Genomic DNA, 22,671 nt, shown 5'->3' on the forward strand with positions numbered 1-22,671 from the left:
GGCTGCACAGGGATGGGGTTGTCCACACTGCCTTGTCATAGGAGCCCCCTTCTTTAATTTATCCTCCTCGTCAGAGCAGACCCAAAGACCCCTTTTTCTTCCTAAGGTTTCCAACCCAAACAGGATGTCACCTACTGTAAGCCCAGGAGTCAAGGAGGTGTCCCATGTTGTCCTGCTTTTTCCCAGTCATTGGGAACCCAGCTTTTGTTTGTACAAAGTGGGTGAGCGCTGTTCCTGTGAACATCTATGAGAGCTTTGGACCATGCCCTGAAATCCGCTGTGGACTTGTGCACAGTGAGGCAATATTAAAATCAAATCTTTCTGGAAGGACTTGCCTCTTCCACATTCCAGAAGTGACTCAAACCTGCAGTCCGGAAACTTGGGAGGCTTGGTACAGTTGGAAGGACTGATATGAGACCAGCCTAGTTACATATCAAGACCTTGTCTTTAAAGCAGAGGCTGGACATGTGATACATACCTTTAGTTCCAGCACTTGGGGGGTAGGGGCAGAGGCAGGCAGATCTCTGAGTTTGAGGCCAGCCTGGTCTACAGAGTGAATTCTAGGAAAGCCAGGGCTACATAGAGAAACCTTGTCTCAAAAACAAAACAAAACAAAACAAAAAACCAAAAACAAAAACCAGAGACCAAACCAAAAGGAAAAAGAAAAGAAAAGGAAAGAGAAAAAAAGAATAGAAAAGGAAAGAAAGAAAGAGAGGGACTCTAAGCTGAACAACCGACTCTTGTACTAGAGATAGCTGTAATTGGGCTCGTGATTACTCCCCAATGCCCATCATAGGAAGTGTGTGTGTGTGTGTGTGTGTGTGTGTGTGTGTGTTTAGCTGAAGTGCCCGAGGACTCCAGTCCCCTCTTCCAGATCTGAAGGGAGGGGGCCGGCAGCAGCTTCGCCTCAGTCCCCGTGGCCGCCGCCGCTTAAGGAGCTCCTTTTGCCCATAACAAGGTCAGTTGCCTATAACAAGGACTTGAGGGATCCAATGGCTGTTAATTTTCTCTCTCTCTCTCTCTCTCTCTCTCTCTCTCTCTCTCTCTCTCTCTCTCTCCTTTGCCTCATTAGTTCTGAACCAAGGCTCTGTGGCAGTATTTCCCTGTATAAAGAATTAATGAAAGCAGCTTGCCTGGTCTTTCCAACATGCTTTAGGCAGTACATTTGTTTAGCTTTTTGTAAAACCATCCATGGAGGCTTTGGCACCTAAATATTTCAGTAGTGAAGAAATATGGGCATGATGGTGTGTGTATGTGCATATGTGTATGTACACATGTATGAATGTGCATGAACATGTGTGTGTAGAGGCAAGAGGTCAATATCTGATATCTATTTCTTTCCACCTAGGGTATTTTTGTTTGCTTGTTTGTTTTTGAGATGGGGTTTCTCCATCTAGCCCTGGCTGAACCTGGAATTCACTATGTAGATCAGGCTAACCTCGAACTTAAAAGATCTGCCTGCCTCTGCCTCCTGAGTGCTGGGATTACAGGCACGTGCCATCTTGCCTGGCTCCACCTTATTTTTTGACAGAGTCTCTCACTGAGTCTCTTACAGAGTCTCTCAGTTGGACTGGCTGGCCAGTGAGCCCCTGAAATCCTCTTGTTTCGAGTTCATCAGAGCTGGGGTTTTAGGCACGCCCTGACCTTTTACGTGTGTCCTGGGGAATTCAGGCCCCCAAGTTTGTGCAGCAGGGTTTTGATCCTAGGGAAAGAGGCCATTTGCTCTCCATCTTGTTAGTCAGGATGTGGGGTGTGGGCTCACCCCGTCAGCCCATCTTGACCACAGAGACACTGACTCTTCAGGATACCTGAGAGGGTCTCTGAGAAGGAAGCAGGGGGCTTCTTTTGCCTCCCTGCACTGTGAGATGAACTCAAAGCCGTTTGATTGCTTACTTTCACTCTTACAAAGGTCACTACTGCTTTATCTGAGTTTCAAATCTAAAGGTGTAGTTGTGTATGTGTGTATGCATGTAGTTGTGTGTGTTTGTGTAGTTGTGTGTGTGTGTAGTTGTGTGTGTGTGTGTGTGTGGTCTAACTCTAGACTCTCTGGACTTGAAAGGACTCTAGCAACTGTTAAATGCAAGGGCTGATAATGGACAGAAGAAAACAGATAGGAAGGCGAGTCATTGGCTTCTGCATAGAACATCAGGTGCTCATGAATTAATCTATGCAATCAGTGTTATTCCCAGGTCCTCAGAGCCTCTGTCTTGCAGGAAACTCAACAACAACAAAAAAATGTTTTGATGCTCGCTTGAAAGAGTACATTTTTGAAAAAGGAGAGGAGGAAAGGTGTTCTATTAAATATAAAACAATAAATTATAAAATTGTGATAACTTTAAAGGTTAAACAAAAATAGCTTAGTAATCTACAGTCAGGAAGAGGTGACAGCCAAGTTCCTGCCAGCCATTACAGCTTGAAAAAGGCCTCAGATGGGGAGGGCTGTTCTGAGCCAAGGTTGGGACGCCTGGGAGCCTCAAGGCAGCAAAGTAGATCTTAGCCTCATGTGTTCACAAAAGAAAGCATCATTCTATTAAATTTTCAGGTCGAAACCATGAGAGATCACAGTTTAAATACAAGAGAATATTTATCTCCTTTGTGGTGGGAAAGGCCTTTTTATGCACCCACAAACACCATAGTCCAAAACAGGGATGCAGGCACCAACTTAACAAAAATCAGTGTGTAACACGAAGCATGGCACACATTTGGCAGTCACAGGCAAACCTTGGCAAATATGGCACCAGTATGCCTCAAATGGCTGGGGTAGTGATTGAAAATGTGTGTTTGTTTCTTAATGTGTAGATTAAAGCAGTCTGGAGTATATTATATTTTGTTGGACAGGTTTTCTCCCAGGGTAGTGTTCAGCATTGGTAACTGTGCAGGGAAGGGAGACAGCTACTCTGCCACCAGACACAAACTTTAGTGTGACAGAGCTGGAGAGGTGGCCCAGCAGCTGAGTGCTGCAGCTCTGAAGAGCTGAGTTCAGTCCCAGCACTGGTATCAGGTAGTTCACCACTCTGTAACTCCAGCCCCAGGGAATCTGAGGTCTCTTTCTGGCCCCTTGGGGGCATTCACATACATACACACACACACACACACACACACACACACACACACACACACACACATGCATGTACACACGCAATATTCTAGGTTGCTTTTATTCCACCCTCTCCCCACCCCCCAAGATAGGGTTTCTCTCTGTAGCCTTGGCTGTCCTAGAACTCACTTTGTAGGCCAAGCTGACCTCAGATCACAGAGACCCAACTGCTTCTGCCTCTGGAGGGCTAAAATTAAAGACATGGACCACCATGCCTGGCCCAGGAAAACTCACTTTTAATTTGGATTGAGGTAAGATGATATACCTTTAGAAAATTCAACCTTTAATCTGCTCATGCCTTGTGCTGGCAGCCATTATAAAGGGTGTGGAAGAAGGAAGCCTGCTTTCTGCCTGCTTGCCCTTGCTCTCACTAGCAAGTCTATTCCTTCACTGTCTTTACATCTACTTTCTGGTATTCCAGCGTATACTGAAGACTGTCTGACATCCAGCCTCGTGGACAAAACAACTATCAGTCTTGGACTTTTTGTTCATAATCAGCCATTGTTGGGCAAGCTGAACCACAAGGCTGTGCCACTCTAACAAATCCCATATGTATACGTATCCCGTATGTACACTTATATGTATATGTAGTATATTTATATGCTGTATATGTAGTCTTTCAGTTTTGTTCCTCTAAAGAACCTGTATTGGCTAGCTTTGTGTCAACTTGACACAGCTGGAGTTATCACAGAGAAAGGAGCTTTAGTTGGGGAAATGCTCCCATGAGATCCAGCTGTGGGGCATTTCCTCAGTGATCAAGGGGGAGAGGCTCTGCTTGTGGACGTTGTACATCGTGGTGCGCACTAGGCTCCGCACCACGATGTACAACGTCCACAAGCAGTTACAGGCTCTGGTTCAGCTATTCCATCAGTGACTGAATGAAAAGTGAATGACTGAATGACTGAGTGAAAAGTCAAAGAGTCTAGTAATTGTTTCGTCCACAAAGCTGGATATCTCAGAGGGTCTTCAGTATACGTCAGATTCCTGAAGAAGGCTTTACTGCTACTGAAGGAATGGATTTGCTAGAAAGATTGAGAATTAAACAGGCAGAGAGAGAGAGAGAGAGAGAGAGAGAGAGAGAGAGAGAGAGAGAGAGAGAGGAGACACACAGAGAGAGACACACACACAAACACAAGAAAAGAGAGAGAGAGAGAGAGAGAGAGAGAGAGAGAGAGAGAGAGAGAGAGAGAGAGAGGAGACACAGAGAGAGAGAGGAGACAGAGAGAGGAGACAGACAGACAAAGAGACAGACAGAGAGAGAGGAGACACAGAGAGAGAGAGAAGACAGAGAGAGGAGAGAGAGAGAGGAGGCAGAGAGAGAGAGAGAGAGAGAGAGAGAGAGAGAGAGAGAGAGAGAACATCCTTCTTTCATGTCCTTCTATAGGCTTCCCATCAAAAGGTGGCCCAGGTTAAAGGTGTGTCAAAATCCAGGTTAAAGGTGTGTCTTCCTGCCTCTGAGATGTGTATTAGGAGTGGCTCTTTCTACTTCAGATTCAGCAAAAATCCCTCACTCGTGTGCCCTCCATTTTCCTTTAAAATTTAGTTCATTCCAGATGTAAGCAAGCTGGCAACCAAGACTAGCCATCGCAGATGGTGATAAATGTTTACAGATTCGTAGAGCTGTGGGCGAAGCTGGCAGCATGGCTCAGTCACTCAGGGATGTGGTATAAACCTTCAAAAGCAGAGGCAGTGAAGGCCCATGCTGGCAGGGACACGTGCTGATGGTGGCTACGGTGGCTGCAGGAAGCCAGGACCTTGGTGCCTGCTATGCTTTTGTTCATGAGCTTTGGCTCCGAAGGTTCATAAGCAGCTGCAAAGGTGTTGCTGCTGTCAAGAACACTTCTTTGGCTTCAAAGATTCCAGCACTCTTTAGACTTTCTAAAACACAATGTAAAATAGGCAGGGGCTACTCATTGTGTAAAGGTGCTTGCTGTCAACCTTAATGGCCTGAGTTCAATCCCCAGGACCCACATTGGGTAGAATCTAAGAACTAACTTTTGAACATTTTCTCTGATCTCTGCATGTGTGCACAGCACACGCTCACATGTACACACTCACATGCACACACTCACACAACACACACTCACACAGTACATACTCACACAGCACATACTCACACAGCACACATTCACATGCACACACTCCCACAGCACACACTCCCACAGCACACACTCACACAGCACACACTCACACAGCACACATTCACATGCACACACTCACATGCACACACTCCCACAGCACACACTCACAGCACACACTTATACAGTACACATTCACATCCACACACTCACACAGCACACACACATGCACACACTCACACAGCATACACACTTGCACACACTCACACAGTACACACATGCACATGCTCACACAAACACGCACACATTCACACATGCATACATACTACCCACCCACTCACATATGTGTGCACAGAATAACTAAAGGTAAAACCCTATAGTGACGAGCCTCTCCATACTATTTCTCTAGGGCTGGATCCTGGATGGCATCCCTGAGAGGCGGGAGCAGGCTCTGATGATCCAGACCCTGGGGCTGGCGCCCAAGCATGTCAGTGAGTAGACCCATGGCCCAGCCGCCCTGAGCATGCACTGTAGCACTAGCACTGCCCATCCTCTACCCTGGGCCCAATCACTGCTCACAGGACAGTTTCAAGGGCCTGGGACCCAGGAAGAAAAGACATTAGGTGAAGTCCAGCCTCATTCACAAGCTAAATCCATTGAGGACTAGTCAGTAGGAAAAGCAGGGTTCCTCGTGTAAGGAATGCCCCTGCGGTAGGCCTCTGGGAAACCCAGGGAAGGAAGGGTGGCAGGGTCTGAATCACAAAGATCTCTACACTATGACTTTCGACAGTGAGAATTGATGGCCAGGGACATGTCCCACTGTGAGATGGGTAACATTGGGGGGTGGGGTTGAATGTGATCACATGGCAGAGGTCTCAGACATGTGGCACCTGACCCCAGCACACCTGGTTGCTCCTTTCTTCTCTGCCCAGTTGTGCTTAATGCTCCAGACACTGTCCTGATCGAGAGAAATGTGGGCAAGCGGATCGACCCTGTCACTGGAGGTACGACCCTACCCGAGGGATTCAAAGACTGGGAGAAAATGTCCCTGCCCCACTGTCTACTCTAGGCACCCAGGGGGCCACAGTTGAGAGGGACTGGCTCAGACCCAAAAGCCACCAGGAACAGAAATCCCAGAAGGCAGGGAAGGGGCCATCTTGGGTAAAGGCAGCCTTGTCCTTAGGAAACAGGACTCTGGGTATCGACTATGTCCAGGAAGCTGGACTCTGCAGAGCTGGCCGTGGGGCTCAGGTTCATGCATGGGGGACGTTGTTCAGGGAGGCTGGTGTCCCTCTTCCTGGGAAGCCATGTGCCCCATGTTGCTTGTTCTGTGTATGGAGGAGTACGGTCTGTGAGTTGCCTAAAGAACTAGTCTGTGCTGTGAATGGGATCTTAAGTAGCTACCTCGACAGGGCTGGGGGACAAGGGGAAGGTGCCTCTCCTAGGCTTGGTTTTCTCTGGACTTGGGGTGAAAGCTCACATTCTGTGAGGATGAATTGTGTCTGCAGGGCCCATCCTGGGACCCAGCACAAAGCAAGAACTGAGATCCATGGTTGCCCTCAGTTTCAGGCTGAGAGGCAGCACTGTGGTTTTTCTTAAGGTGATGTGGAGTCTGTGAGTCATGGAGACTAGATTGGCCTTGTGCTTACTATGTGGGTGAGGAGGACTTTGAATTCCTGATCCTCCTGCCTCCATTCTAGGAGGCCGAAGAAGAGGGAGGCACTTGAGGGACCCCTGCTTCAGAATGTTCTGGAGGGGGAATGGTATACCAGCCTTAGGTTTGAGAGAGTTGCCATGACTCTACCAAACCTGTAAATGTCACAGACCATCACGCCTGGTTTTTGCCATGCTGGGAATTGAACCCAGGGCTTTGTGGATTGGAAGCAAACACTTCATCAACTAAGCTACATCTGTCCCCAACCCCATCATTACTTGTTGTTGCTATGCATAACAACTGATGTTATCCATGCATCGCTGTTGTTAGTGAGACACTTCCTGCCTGGGAACGGTCAGCCACATCCCTGCACAGCACCAGGCAGGCAGTGCAGCAGAGCCTGCAGCAGCCATGGGTGCTTCTCTGACCCCATGCCTCTCCTGGTGCAGAGATCTATCACACCACCTTCGACTGGCCCCCTGAGCCTGAAATACAGAACAGGCTGATCCAGCCGGAGGGCATCTCAGAGATCGAAACGGCGAAGAAGCTGCTGGAATACCACAGGCACATCATCAGGATTCTTCCTTCTTACCCGAAAATCCTGAAAACCATCAGCTCAGACCAGCCATGTGTGGATGTCTTCTACCAGGGTAAATACAACAGGCTTCCCACCTCGGCCCCACACAAGGGCTGGGGGCCACTCTGAATACCGGACCACCCGCCCTGCCCATCCCCATGCCCTGCAGGCTGGCAACAGCAGTGGCTGTGTTATGTGGGCACCCTGGGACACTTGGAGACCCCCCTCGCCTCCGGGACTGATACCTGATACCTGGGTGTGATTATATTCCCAGCCCACAGAGGGTTGACAGTGTGGATATAAAGAATGGAAGTGGCATAGTGGTAGTAGAATTTTGAGGCCTGATCTTGAAGGAGAAGAAAGAGAAATAATTAAGACAAAAACATATTCATCAACACAAAACAGGCAAGGTGACTCCATGAGCCAGAATAAGCTACCGCCACCACTGCCACCCACATAGCCGTCCCCATACATGACAGGTGCTCAAGGGCAGCCTTGCAAAAGTGGGCTATTTATAAATATTTTTAAAAAAATTAAGATTGGATGTCTCAAAATCCACTTATCTCCTTTTGTCTGATGGGGTGGGGGAGTCATTTAAAGTGCTTTGACAAAATAAAATGACAGGAGACATTTGAGACCCTTGATGGCCCCTTTCTCATAGTTTCTTTCAAATCTCCTCAAGGAAAAAGAAATTGAGGTGATGGTACAGCTCTCAGTTGGTAGGGTGTCTGAAGTGTTGGCTTCCACATAAAACCTGGCATAGAGGCACAGGCCTGTAATCCCAGGTCTTGGCAGTTAAAGACAGAAAATCAGATGATCAAGGTCATTCCTGTTACGTGGAGATTTTTGAGGCCACGCTGGGCTGCATGAGACTGTGTGTTTAAAAAAGAAAAAAGAAATCATTTGAAGTTGAGTGTGACGGTGCGTCCCTGGAAAGCCAGGACTTAAAGATGCCGAGGCAGGAGGGTCACTGAGGCCAGCCTGGGGAGGACAGGGTGATCCTGCTGCAAACATTGCTATTTTAACTTGAAAACTCCACAGAGCTACAGGTGTGGCGTCACTGGTAGAGTGCTTGCTTAGTGGCCCAAGGCAGTCCCTGCACTTGGGAGGCAGAGACAGGAAGATCAGAAATGCAAAGTCACCTTCAGCTGTGTATCAAACTTGCAGCCAGTTAGGGCCACATGGGACCCTGTGTAAAAGGCCAGTCAGGCAGTGTTTGCTTTGGGAGCAGCAGAGCCCGAGGCTACTCTCTGGCACCCATTCGACAAAAGGTGTGAATGTCCATGCTTGTGACCCCAAGGCTGGAGGTACAGACAGGCAAAGGTATAGACAGACAGATCCCAGCCTCACCATCTGGGTTCCAGGCAAGTGAGACTTTGTTTCAACAAACAAAGCAGAGGGCTCCTGAGAATGTCCTCTGACTTCCACACAAATGTGCACATATGTTCATGTGCCCCCGTGTGCAAACAAGCACACACACACCCCAAGATGAAAATTGTCATTTTGATTGGGTGTGGACTTCGGACACTCAGCCGTCTATGCCAGCCTCTGCAGCCCTCTCTGGCTGGGGCTTTCTGCACACTCTGAGGAAGACCAGGCCCGCTGCCAGCTGCATTCATCAGTGGGCAGGCATCTGAGGTGATGCTGCCCGCCATGTCAGGTTGAGGCTGCCCTGTAATTTTCCAGAGCTCTGCATCTTGGAAAGATCTTTAGCAGCAAACACATGCTCTAAAGCTAAACATCTACCACATTTATCTAATGCCATGGTTCCGAATTTACACATTAATTACTTCTAAATTACTTAATTAAATTTAAAAGTTCATGTGATCATTCATAAAGAATTCATGCCTGGAATTGTAAATAAAAACGTGAGCATCTAAATATTAATTATTATTAATTAATAATGCAGAGAGAGAAATTGAAAATCAGGCTGCAAGATTCCCTCTGTGTTGTTTGTTTAATCTCTTCTCAGTGCATTCAGCAGCCGTCTATTTCCAAAAAGAATAGCTGGCTGTGAGGCTGTCTGGGGGATCATTACTTCTGATTAACTTAGTTATTTACTGTAAATTGAGCATCATTTGTAAGCTGGCCGCTTCACGTAGCGACTGTGCTTTTCAGAGGTGCTGGCTCCCGGAAGGCATGAGAGTGGAGAGCCAGGGAGAGTACCCTGCTTTGAGCTGTCCTGACAGGGGCGTGGTACCCCAGCCACAGCTCTGAGAGGTGCCCTGACTGTCTGTGAGGACAATGACAGCCCCTTCACAGAACGGCATGGAATGTTTAATCAGGAGTTCACACGTGTGACTGTGGTATGGTGTGCCCATGTCAGAGGTGACTACAGCATTGGGGTGCTCAACTTGAGCCCACTGTGCTGCTAGTTCTGAGAAGAGGGAGCTGTTAACCTTAGTGACCAGTGAGCTGTCCTGTAATGGCGCCAGGGTCCAGGCCAGGGCAGACAGCTCAGCCAGTAGAGTGTATGTAAGCATGAGGCCTGAGCTTGGATTCCCAGCACCCATGTTTAAAATATCCCCACAGGGATACACAAACAGACACATGGAGACCCTTGTACATATCATACACGCAGGCCCCCCACCCCCCAGAGATTCCAAAGTCTGCACATGAGCAAATATTCCTGCTGCTCAGTCAGGCTACTTTTTGCCTCACCTTACAGTTCACCCTCCGGGGGAAGACATTTGATCATTTCCAAACACAGTTATTGAATATGGATAAAGGCCAGCGTGGGCTTCAAATGCCCCTCGCAGGCCAACGTGGGCTTCAAATGCCCCTCGCACCAAGTTTGGAAAAATCCCACAATAGACACACCTACCCATTCCTTCCTGAAGGAGATGTGTTGACCCAGCACCTCCTCAGGACAGGATCTCCTTGACAAAGGAAGATTGGCAGGTGCCACTCACAGCCGGCCTTGCACAGACAGCCTGGGGGCCTCCGCAGGAGGCAAGGCCTAAGGGAGGAGACCTTGTCTTAAAGGCTAGCAGGGATTGGCCGAGTCTGCGGGCTCTTTGGTGGGCAGCTCCCTGGCAGCCTCTCTGCCTGTTCTCATAGCTCCCCTTGTTTGGGTGGGTGCAGGGGGGGAACTGCTCAGTGTACAGTCCTCCCTGGTGGTGGTCCTCCCTGAACTTTCCGGCACCCTGAGCCTTCCCACAGAGAAGACTCCTCAGTGTTGATGTTCACCCCTGTCTTCCCACCTCTCTTCATCAAATGTCGGAGGTGCAGCTCAGTCAGGGGAGCCTGGCTGAGTCTGCCCGCTCCTGTGACCTATTTCATTACTGCCTTTTTGGAGACTTGCAACAAAGTTAGTGTCCCTGGAGTGTGGCTGCACGAATTATTCTCCACCCGATTCCTGAGTCCTTTAGAAGTCCCCGCACACCAGGCCCTCTCTCAGCCCAGTGCACATATCAAAGCCTACGTGTGACACAAAGCCCATACCTCCCCTAGGAGACTAGCCTGGTCCTGTGGCTTCAGGTTAGAGGCTTGGGCAGGATAAAGGCTGGAAACAGACTAACTGAACAGTGAATGAGAAACCCTTTCATGCCCGGGGTCAGCCTCCCACCTCCAACACACTCAGCCCCCATTCAAACTGGGGGCAAATAGCTGCCTGCCGCACGCTGTGGAGCGACGCCAGGGCAATGTTTAGAGATTGCATGACCTCCTGTGCACCTCGGTGCATGGGCCTGGCTGTGCAGACCCTCCTCCCCCTCCTTCTCCCCCTGATGATTCCTCCATTTTCTGAATGTCAGGCGCACAGAGGGGTCCCCCCCCTCCCCCGTGCTGCAAGCGGGCAGAGCCCCAGCAGAGGTATGGGCTGGCTTCTTTTCCCATAGGACCGGGGTTTGATCTTCTCAACTCTTGTTCTAGCTCTGACCTATGTCCAATCTGGCCATCGATGCAATGCCCCGTTCACCCCCAAGGTGCTGCTGTGTGGGCCCTTGGGCAGCGGGAAGAAACTGCAGGCTGCCCTTCTGGCCCAGAAATATGGCCTCGTGGACAGTAAGTATCTCACCGAAAGTGCTGCTTGCTGTCTTATGCCCACCCAGGCTCTGTGTGTTCCTGGCTGATGGGGATGAAGCAGTAACAGCGATTTTTCCTGTTCGTGGTCCTTAACCTTTCCCCTTAGCTCACCCATGTAGGGATAAGGTTTCCTTTAAAGGACATCGCCATAAAGACATTAACCAATAAACCATGTCCACGGCATACAGGGCTGGACCGTTTGCTTGCTGTCCTTTTTCACGTCCATTGGAGCACTCTTCTTCACTGTCTTTCCGGGGGCCACCCCTCACCCCCCAATCCAGGTCAATGTGACAACAGACAACACTTTCTGCACCAGAGGAAGACGTCTTACTCTGCACAGTTTTAATAAATATTTTACCAGGCAGAGAGAAATATTGAAATCAGCTCTCCAGGTCTTGGCTGAGGTGGTCCCAGGCGGCCTTGGCTGCTGGCCTGCATTACTCAGATCAAGGGCCGGGAAGGAGAGGGAAGCTACTGTGAGTCCACAGAGTGGGGCTGGGAGCGTTGAAGGTGCTGCCCCTGTGTGCCACAGCCCAACCAATGTCTCAGAAAGCTGCTTTACCCTCAAATACACAAATGTGCACAGACACTCCCGAAATAGTACACACATGCAAATATATCTAGAGCTAGATTATAAATCCTTTCGTTTCACGCTTTTGTCTATTAAAGATGTGGAGAGATGAGGTGGAGAGGCAACTGTACCGTTACACACACATCTCCAGGCTTCATTTCTTGATGAGATATGGGTTTCCACCTCCCATTTCCCCTCAGCCTGGAGAACTTCCTTTAACATCTCCTTAAGATCTGCCAGCGACAACTTCTCTCTCCTTTCATATGTCTGAAAATATCATTTTCCTGCCTTCATTTCTGAAGAATGCTCGTTACATATAGAAGTCTGTGCTGACAGACTCGGTTGTGGGTTTCCCCCTCAGTACTTTGAAGGTGTCGTTCCACTGTCTCCTGGCCTTCGTGTTCTGATAGGAACTCAGATTATTTTTGTGTCCTGTCACCCTACCTATAGAAGCATCTTTTCTCCCCCTCTGGCAGCTTTTAGTGTTTTCTCTTTCTTGTTGGCTTTTAACAGTCTGTGTACAGTTGCATAGAGGAAGGTTTACTTTGTGTTTATTCTTCCTGGGACACACAGATTCTTGGATATTGTATCTGTCATCAAAATCTGAAATTCTGCCACAACTGCTTCCTGGGTGTTTTGCGTCTCTCTCCTCCTCTCCTGTCTGCTGGGACTCTGATGACGAGTATGTTTGTCTGTCCAGCACTGGCCTGGGCTGCCCACTAGCCTGCTCCGCATTCAGGTTTAGATTCACCTGTTCCACTTTTCTTGCTTTTATCCACTGGGTGCAGCCACGTTTCTCATTTACTAGGTTGTATTGTCCAGTTCCATAGATTCTCGTGTCTTTCCATTTTCCCGGTTTTCACCGCTCTGCATGAGGTCCCCTTGATGGGCTAATTCTGATGATATGTTATCCATTGACCTGACCCTAGGGTCCATTGCCTTTCTTGCAAAGGTTTGCATGTTTCTGATTTTTTCCAGTGACTTTTATTTTCATACTTGGCCACTTTGGTGCTTGTGTTGAGAGTGGATTTTGTGCTTCTGTATTGAGAATTTTAAGTTCAGGGCCAGTAGGATGGCTCAGAGGGCAGCCACTGGCTCACAGGCCTCATGGCCTGAATTTTAGCTCCAGATCCAACAAGATGGCAGAGGAAAACGCACTCCTGAGAGCTTTTCTTTGACTTCCACACATGTGCTAAGATGAGACCCTGACTCAAAGGAATAGGCAGAGCGTGATAAAGGAGGGTGCCTGATGCTCTCTTCTGACCTTTACACGTGCACACACACACACACACACACACACACACACACACACACATGCATACTGGAACTGAGGAGGTGGCTCAGTGCTTAAGAAAATCTACTCTTAAAGGATCCGAACTTGGTTTCCAGTGCCCATGTCAGCTGGCTCACAATTGCCTGTAACTCCAGTCCTAGGACATCTCAACTAGGCATCTTCTTTTTGTTTGTTTGTTTGTTTGTTTTTGTTTTTTGTTTTGTTTTTCAAGACAGGGTTTCTCTGTGTAGCCCTGGCTGTCCTGGAACTCACTTTGTAGACCAGGCTGGCCTCAGAAATCCGCCTGCCTCTGCTTCCCGAGTGCTGGGATTAAAGGCGTGCGCCACCACGCCCGGCATCTTCTGCCCATATGCACACAGATACACAGGTTTATGAATCATTAAAAAACAACTCTGGCCAGGCAGTGGTGGCACCCGCCTTTAATCCCAGTACCTGGGAGGCAGAGGCAGGCGGATCTCTGTGAATTCAAAGCCAGCATGATCTACAAAGGCAGTTCCTGGACAGCTAGGGCTACACAAAGAAACCCTGTCTTAAAACAAACAAACGGTTGTGGCTATGGCTGGGGAATGAAAGCTTCTGGAGTCTGGGGTTCAGAAGTCACTGACCAAACACTCCGCTCCCGCTCCCATGTGCTGGCCATGGATCAGCAGGAGACAGAGCAGGACGAGACAGAAAAGGCCCTGCTGCAGTGCGCAGGCAGCCAGGGCAGTGAGGAACGTGGCTGCCAGCAGGCAGCTCTGGCAGAGTCTTAGTTATGAGTTAATGTGTGTAGGATATTCCTTGGTCCTTTCATGAGCACCCCCGCCCACCCCCAGGACCCTGATGAACAGAAGGGCTGGGTTATCACCACGCCTCCCAGCCTCCCTGCATCAACACACTGTGAGTGTGTCCCCCAACTGCATGCCACTCCTCCACTGCAACCCAGGGCCCTGCAGGGGCCTCCCTGTCAGAGACAGGCTCGTTAGTGTCTTCCCGAGTGGTCCATTCTTAATGCTCTCTGGCAAATGCATTCCTTTTCATTCTCCTTCTCCCTCTCTCCTCATTTCCGGGCTTCTTTTTTGATATTTACTTTCCCTTGGACACCCCCACACCCTTTTATATATTTTTTTCCAGGACCTTTCCCACCCCAGCAGGCAGTGTGAGCCAGAATGCCTTTTCTCTCATCCTTCCTCGTATTTAAAATTTAACAGCGTCTCCCCTCTTCTCCCCTCAGTCAGCTGCGGGCAGCTGCTGAAGGAGGCTATGGCAGCCAAGTCAAGCTTCGGGGAGCTCATCCAGCCATTCTTTGAAAAGAGGATGACAGGTAGGTAGACCGTTGTCCCCACTAACTGCCTCGGCCCAGTGGCTCTAGGGCAGTGCTCTGGCCACCTGTGGGCACAGGGAGGGGGTGCAGATGCGACATGGCTGTGGCTTGATTTTTAGGGAAGACCGAGTGGCATCCACACCTGGTCCCATGCCAGGTGAGTCACAGATGTGACAGCTTGCTACTGACAGTTTAGACCATTTCACTTCTTCCTGGTTAGAAGGTTTACAGGGCTTACAGGGTGGGGTACCCAGAGCAGCTGCTGGAAGCCAGAAAGCTCCTAATTTTACAAATCCCAGGATGAACCAGAGGAAGGGTTGATAGGGAAATGGTATCAAATAGTCTTTCCAGTCTCCCATGTTGTCTATACTCTGAAAGCACCCGTGAATCTGACTCCAGAAGAGCATCTCTGAGTTCTCAGGCCAGCTTCCTGGGGCAGTGCACTGGGCGTGATGATGCACTCGGGAGGTGAAGATCACTCTCAGTTTAAGATTAGCCTGACTGTGTGGGACCCTGCCTCAAAATAATAATGATGATGATGATGATGATGGTGATGATGGCTGGTGAGATGGCTCAGCGGGTAAGAGCGCTGACTCTTCTTCCCAAGGTCCTGAGTTCAAATCCCAACAATCACATGGTGGCTCACAACTATACATAATGAGATCTGATGCTCTCTTCTGGTGTGTCTGAAGACAGCTTATAATAATAATAATCTTTCTTACATATAATAATAAATAAATCTTTAAAATAATAATAATAATAATAGCAATAATAATAATAATAGTAATAATAATAGCAGCAGCAGTTGGAGCAAACACAGCAGCACCTGATGTGTGTCTTGAGTTTCGCTTCTGCCCCATGAGTGCCAAGTCTCACGCTGCACATATGCGGACTGAATGAATGAACAGGATGCCAGAGTCATGTAGGTGTGTAGCCTTGGCTTTTGCCCTGTGCCGTGCTCTTCATGACTGTGTGAAAAACCAACTCCCCACCAGCAAGCACCTAGGAGATCAGACCCAAAGAGAATGAGCAAGCCAAGGTCACAGAGTTAACAGCGGCCGTGGGTGGACAGCGGCCCTTGACCCTTTGTGCAGCGTGCCCACATGTGTTCCTCCAAAATATGAAATTACAAAAAAGGAAAGCATTCGACTAGTCTCCGAGTTCACAGCCCTTGTGTTATTCTATGAAGTGTGTTTTCTCATGTATACAAGCTTGACAGCTTGACAGATTATCCATTGATGGATTGAAGTCCTGCCCATTGACCTTGGGGTATTGAATACTGTGCTGGTGTGCATGGCTACCTCAGCATGGGCCTGCTTCCTCCATCTCTTAACTGCCTCTGGTTGTCACCAGCATGTTTGTCTGTTGTTGGTGATGTAATGGGCCTTGTAGTTCAAGATAACACACGTTTATTTTATTATGGAGGCCAGAAATACTGAACTAAAGGCTCTGGCAAGAATGTGCACCCAGCTTCTAGAGGCTTCCCGTATTCCTTGGCTGCTAGGCCCTCCTCCCATTTAGAAGCAAAACAATGTAGCCCTGACCCCCCCCCCCGGTGTGTGTGTGTGTGTGTGTGTGTGTGTGTGTGTGAGTGTGTAAAGTGGATAGACTTGAACTCATACAGATCTGCCTGCCTCTGCCTATTGAATGCTGCATGCCACACCTGGCTGTCCTTGGCTTCTTTTTTTTTTTTTTTCCAAGACAGGGTTTCTCTGTATAGCCCTGGCTGTCCTGGAACTCGCTTTATAGACCAGGCTGGCCTCGAACTCAGAAATCCACCTGCCTCTGCCTCTCGAGTGCTGGGATTAAAGGCGTGCGCCACCCCGCCCGGCTCTGTCCTTGGCATCTTATCTCAAGGACTGAAATATTGACTCACACAGCTGTGCAGAGGTAGAAAGGAAACTTCATTTAAAAGCAAAGCAACAGTTCGGGTCAAAAGTAGACTGTCCAGACAGACAGTGGCCACGTGTGTGGCTATTGTCCAGAGCTTTCTTTTTATGGAGTTTTCAGAGAAGTTTAGTCAGGAGCATAGTAAGAGCTGGTCTCTGTTTTGATGAAGAGATTTTGACTGTGTAAATCTTTTTTCACTGTGCATGCTCCTTCCCATGATGCATCTGGCTTTAATCACACTCACCGAGGCATAAGGTGGTGAATAGGGAACTTGCCCTAAAAATGTTCAAGGACACAGTTTTTCTTACTGCACATGCATCTAAAACCAGTGTAATCTGGCCCAACCCTCATCCTATAGTTGTTGGATTGTGCCCAGAGTATGTTTGAATGGAAATGGGGTGTCTTCAAGGGAACGCTAAGGGTAATGTACAGGTTAGTTTTGTCAACTTAACACAAACCTTGACATATCTGGGAAGTGGGAACCTCAACTGAGAAGTTGCCCCCATCAGATTGGCCTGTGGGTTGTTTCTTGATTCTTGGTTGATGTGAGTCCAGTGTGGACTCCCTAGGCAGCTGGAACTGGGCTGTAGAAGCAAGCCATGGAGAGCAAGCTAGGAAGCAGCATTCCTCCATAGGCTCCGCTTCAGTTGCTGCCTCCAGATTTCTGCCCTGACTTCCCTCTGTGATAGGCTCTAACCTCGAAGCCAAATCAGCACTCTCCTTCCCAAGCTGTGGAAGCCAAGCTAGGACAGGGGTGACTTATTTCCATCATCTAAAGCAGGCACAGGTGCAGCCTGGTGCAGGCAGGGGTTCCCAGGCTGCTTAACATGTTCTAGATGCACTGCTTAGAAAGAGGCAGGTGGGGTCCAAGCCAAGCAGAATCTGAGGTTGTTAAACCATTCCTTATGCTTGTTGCTTCAAAGGCGTAGATGTCTACTGGAGGAGTGCTATTATACCTACCAGAAAAATAAGCTTTGTTAGGCCAACAAGTAACCTGTCTTTAGTTGTAATCACCTTTTGATTTTAGGTCAGGTTGGCAGGGTTGACTAAGAATTGTTCCGTGTAGTTCAGTTTTTGTGAACTCCTATGGTTGTGTTTCTCTTTGCCCAATCTTTTTTTTTTTTCTTTTTTGTCTTTTATTTATTTATTTACACTCCAGATTTTATTCCCCCATTCCCTCCCCCATCCACCCTCCGACTGTTCCACATCCCATACCTCCTCCTCACCCTCCCGTTTCCACGAGGATGTCCCCAACCCACCCACAACCAGACCTCTAAACTCCCTGGGCCTCCAGTCTCTTGAGGGTTAGGTGCATCTTCTCTGACTGAACCCAGACCTGCAGTCCTTTGCTGTATATGTGTTGGGGGCCTCATATCAGCGGGTGCATGCTGCCTGGTTGGTGGTCCAGTGTTTGAGCGCTCTCGGAGCTCCAGGTTATCTTTACCCAATCTTTGGTTTATTGCAGTGCTGGGGATGGGATCCAGGGCGTAGCACTAGGCCAGTGTGCTGCCCCACCCCTAGCCCCACCTCAGTGAAAGTCTGGGCTGTTTATCCAAGTTGCCTTGACTGCTTTCCAATGCTCTTAAGTGCAGTTACCAATTCTCCCACGAGGTCCTCATGCCTACTGTGTGGTTCAGGTCACAGACTACTTTTGACGACTTGGTATTGTTGCTGGGGAGTGTGGTGGCTTGTCCCAGCCGCTCTGTTCTCAGGTGTCCGGGGTGCCACCATCACTGAAGAGGTTCTCCTAAGATGCTGCTTCTTGCGTCTTTGTGGGGTCCTGAGGCACACAGCCCTCTACTTTCCATCTTCTTCTCTTCTCATCGGGAGTGGGTACCAAGCTTTCAACTCAAACAGTCAGATGCTGTACCTAGGGGTGGGGGGCAGTGGGGAAGCCGCTTCCTTCAGGAGATCTGGCCCATCTCAGCACACAGTGGCTCCTTCAGCCTCCATCCAGACAAGCCGAGGAGGCCCTTCTGAGGGCCCAGCTGGCAGGCATGGCTTTCATCCTGATCCTGGGGCTTGTGACTCTGAGACAGGTGTGTGTCTCTCTGGACGGCTCCCCTCTCGGTGTTTGTGCAGTTTTAGCCCCTCACGGCTCTGTGTTTGTTTAGAATGTACACTACCCTGCATTCTCGCTTCCTACAAATTAATGACACAACCACCATCACATCATACCTTCCCAACAGAAGCAATAAATGCTGCCGTCTGGTCTCACCAAGCTCTATCTCACAGGCGTAGCGAGAAGTGCATTTACATAACGTCAACTTCCAGGGCTTCATTAGTGGCTTCGGGGTAGCCGTCAAGCCAGTTGGAGCTCTGGATGTGAAGAGGGACACAAGCACTGCTCGAGCTGGAGCTGGGGCAAGAAGGTGGGATGGAACAAGGGACTGCCTGACCGTCCACAGCCACGCCCACTTCCAAGTCACTGCTGTTTGACAGCCTGGAGGAGGCTGTCCAAGCACAGTGACATCTGTGATTACAGGGGACCCGAGCCCACAGGTGTGGTAATGCTCAGGCTCGAGGAATGAATGACGTGGTCTGGCAGTACCTAGGAGGCAAGCCTGGAGGCACACCTGTGAGGAATTGTCTCACTTATGGTACTGAATGCAGGATGGCTCACTTTACTGTGAAAGGGAGTGAATGGGAACATTCCCTGGCTGGGACCCCAGACTGTGTAAGCAGAGGAAGGGAGCGGAGTGGCAGTGTGTGTCCATTGCTCTCTGCTTCCTGAGTGTGGCTGTGATGTCACCAGCTGTCTTAGGTCACTATCGCTGTGATGACCAAAGCAACTTGGAGAGGAAGGGGTTATTTGACCTATGCTTCCATATCACTGTTTATCATTGAAGGAAGTCAGGACAGGAACTCACACAGGGCAGGAACCTAGAGGCAGGAGCTGATGCAGAGGCCATGGAGGGATGCTGCTTACTGGCCGTTCCCCATGGCTTGCTCAGGCTGTTCCTTACAGAAGCCAGGACTGCCTACCCATGGATGGCACCACCCACCATGGCGGGGACCCTCCAACGTTAACCACTAATTAAGAAAATGCTTACCGCTAGATCTTTTGGAGGCATTTTCTCAATTGATGTTCCCTCCTTTCAGATGACTCCAGCTTGTATCAAGGTGACACAAAACTAGCCAGGGCAAGCTATTTCAGTTGCCTGCCATGAGAGGCTGTACCTTGACCTATGAGTCAGAATAAACCATTTCTTCTGTGAGGCAGAGCAAAAGGACAGTTTCTAGAGCAGCAGGGACCACAAAATAGAGATGTGAGATCTGTCTGACATCACATTCCTACAGGCCTGGGGTAAAACACCCAAAATGTCCACATCCTGGTGGTAGACCTGTGAGATGGACTCACAGGTCTTGCCCAAAATGAGACCTCTGCTGAGCAGAGGCAGAAGGCAGAAGGCCCTTCCTGAAAGGGGCTCTGTCATGTCTTTTTACAGTGCCAGGTCAGAGGGGCCTCTCAAATGCTAAAGGACAGGCACACTCTATCACACTTTAAATTCAGAAGATGGAGATCACAGCTGCCTCTCCATCACTCACAGTGTGTGTGTGTGTGTGTGTGTGTGTGTGTGATGTGTGTATGCATGTATGTGTGTTTACTTGTGTAAGTATATGTATGTATGTATATATCCATAGGTGAATGCATGTGTGTATGTGTGAATGCATGTGAATGTGGGTATATATGTGAGTACTGTATATGCATGTATCTGTGTGAGTGTATGTGTATATATGTAAGTGTGTATATGTATGTGTGTCTCTGTGTATGTATATGTGTGTACCGAATATGTGTGTATCTATGTATGTGTGCATGTGTGTGTATGAGTGTGTGTATGTATGTGTGTCTCTGTGTATGTATGTGTATATGTGTGTACTGTATATGTGTGTATCTATGTGTGTATGTGTGTGTATGAGTATGTGTATGTATGTGTGTCTCTGTGTATGTATGTGTATATGTGTGTATTGTATATGTGTGTATCTATGTGTGTATGCATGTGTGTCTCTGTGTGTGCATGTGTGTCTGAGTGTGTGCTGCATGTGTGTGTACAGGAGTCTATCCAGGCATTTCAGATTCCTAGTTATATTCCAGTACCTTAGCCCTGAGTGCCAACAGCAGTCCCGGGAATGTGGGAATACTAAATTATGAATTTTTCCAAAGATGATCAAGACCCACAAGACACAGAAAGTTGGATTATCCAGGCACAGAGGATTGTAAAAACAGAGATACTGTCAAGAAATGTGTCACGTGACTGTAACCACAGCACTTCGGCGCAATGGGTAGGGTCAAGAGTTCAAGGTCATTCTCAGCTCCATAGCTTAAATTTGGGGTTTTGGTTTTGGTTTGTTTGTTCTTGTTTTGTTGTTGCTGTTGTTGTTGTTTGCTTTGCTTTGGTTTTGAGACAGGGTTTCTCCATGTAGTCTTGGCTGTCTTGGAACTCACACTGTAGACCAGGCTGACATTGAACTCAGAAATCCTCCTGCCTCCTCCTCCCTAGTGCTAGAATTAAAGCTGCCACTGCTGCCACCACAGCCACTAGGCCCACTACCACTAGCTTATAGCTTAAATTTGAGGCCAGCCTGAAGCTACATGAGAATGTATAGCAAAAAAAAAAAAAAAAAAAAAAAAAAAGTAAAAAGGCAGATTGATGACACTGTGGCCCAGGCCCCCTGAGCTGATTGGCAACACTGCCACATGGCCACCCAGCATAGAAACCCCGTCCTGAACAACTGCCAGGGCAGGCAACTCAGACACATCCGGGACCCATAAGAAGCTGTAAGCACCCATATGTGCTCTGCTAGCTCCCGCTCCCGTTCTTGGCCTCCTGGTCACCTTTCCCGTCGTCAGGGCCTCTTTGCTGTGGCAGGCTCAGGCCCTCTCATCCCCCTGCTCACCATGCGTACACCAGAGCCCCACAGCTCTGTGGTCCCTGCCGCCCGGCAGCCCTGTCTCTGGCTTAGCAGGGTGGATCCAGATGTCATCTGCCCCCCATGGAACCACTTCCTCGAGTCCCCCACTGGGCTGCACGCTGTTGTGTCCCAGCTGTGACCTCTGCGGACTTGGTGATGTTCTCTCTCTGTCCTTGCTGCCAACACCTCTTTCCTCTCAAATCAGCAGCAAATTAATAAGTGTACTATTCATTCTCCCAACTTTCCACATTTTCTGGACTCCAGGGCCGCATCTTGGCTTGTTGTCAATCTCTTGATCCCAGCTCTAGGTGACAGTACCACAGAGGGCCAGCAAGCTGCTTATTCTGTGCCCTAGGCTTTGAAATATATAGGTCTGACCTCCCAGACTCATTCTGACTTGAGCTTCAGCACACACAACAAATTTATTCCCTAGGGTTCCCCGTGCCCCATGCGTCATCTCTAGGCAGCCTCCCCTGTTACAGCCCACAGGGCTCGCTCTGCCAGCCGGGCTCTAGCTAGCTTCAAGCACATCGCCTTTCCTGAGACGCTCCTGGCACTTCCACCTGGGTACGAAATGAGCAAAAAAAAAAAAAAAAAAAAAAAAAAAGGATCCCAGACTTTCAGAAAAGCAAGTTCTCTAGCATTTCTGGATCATTTAAAATCAGATGTCATCAGCTCCGACCCCTCTTCTACCTCTATGGAAGCCCACAGCACATTCAAGGCTCTTTCCTGAAAACCAAGTGCAGGGCTAGGAGGTCTCAGTACAAGCTCACAGCGGCCACACCTCCAGGTGGTGTGGCTCCTTCCCCTGTCTCCGTTCCCACCAAAAGGTTTCTGTTTCTGTGGACTTTCTGGATTCCAGGGATCCGGAACTTCCTCAGGAAAGTGGTCAGTGTGTCTTTGCCATCTGAGGGTCTGGTTCTCTAACCACAGGGCGGTCCCTCATCTGCTCACTCAGCTGTGCGGACACACCTGGTTGGAGAATATACCCTGCCTTTCTGGGGGGAGGAGGGAGAGATGGTGCTCCTTTCCAGACTGGGACATGTCACTGTGTCACCTCAGTTCAGGAAGGTAGTGTTGACCCCTGATCTGGTCATCAGTCTCACTCTTGGATACAGTTTGGGTTTTCCATGGAGGAGATTAAAAACAGCCAAAGGAGCCGGGCGTGGTGGCTCATGCCTTTAATCCCAGCACTCGGGAGGCAGAGGCAGGCAGATTTCTGAGTTCGAGGCCAGCCTGGTCTACAGAGTGAGTTCCAGGACAGCCA

The 22,671-nt window shown here is 49.0% G+C and overlaps 1 protein-coding gene across 1 annotated transcript in view; it reads left to right on the forward strand.

The window, feature by feature from the left end:
* Ak8 (adenylate kinase 8) overlaps positions 1–22,671 on the forward strand; it is a 115,072-nt gene that overhangs the window by 28,034 nt on the left and 64,367 nt on the right. The window contains exons 6-10 of the mRNA XM_021194642.2: positions 5,585–5,666; positions 6,108–6,179; positions 7,279–7,479; positions 11,280–11,411; positions 14,511–14,600. Coding sequence (XP_021050301.1) covers positions 5,585–5,666; positions 6,108–6,179; positions 7,279–7,479; positions 11,280–11,411; positions 14,511–14,600 — 577 coding nt within the window. The remainder of the gene's footprint in view (positions 1–5,584; positions 5,667–6,107; positions 6,180–7,278; positions 7,480–11,279; positions 11,412–14,510; positions 14,601–22,671) is intronic.

Source organism: Mus pahari, chromosome 3 (assembly GCF_900095145.1).
Source record: "Mus pahari chromosome 3, PAHARI_EIJ_v1.1, whole genome shotgun sequence".
NCBI lineage: Eukaryota > Metazoa > Chordata > Mammalia > Rodentia > Muridae > Mus > Mus pahari.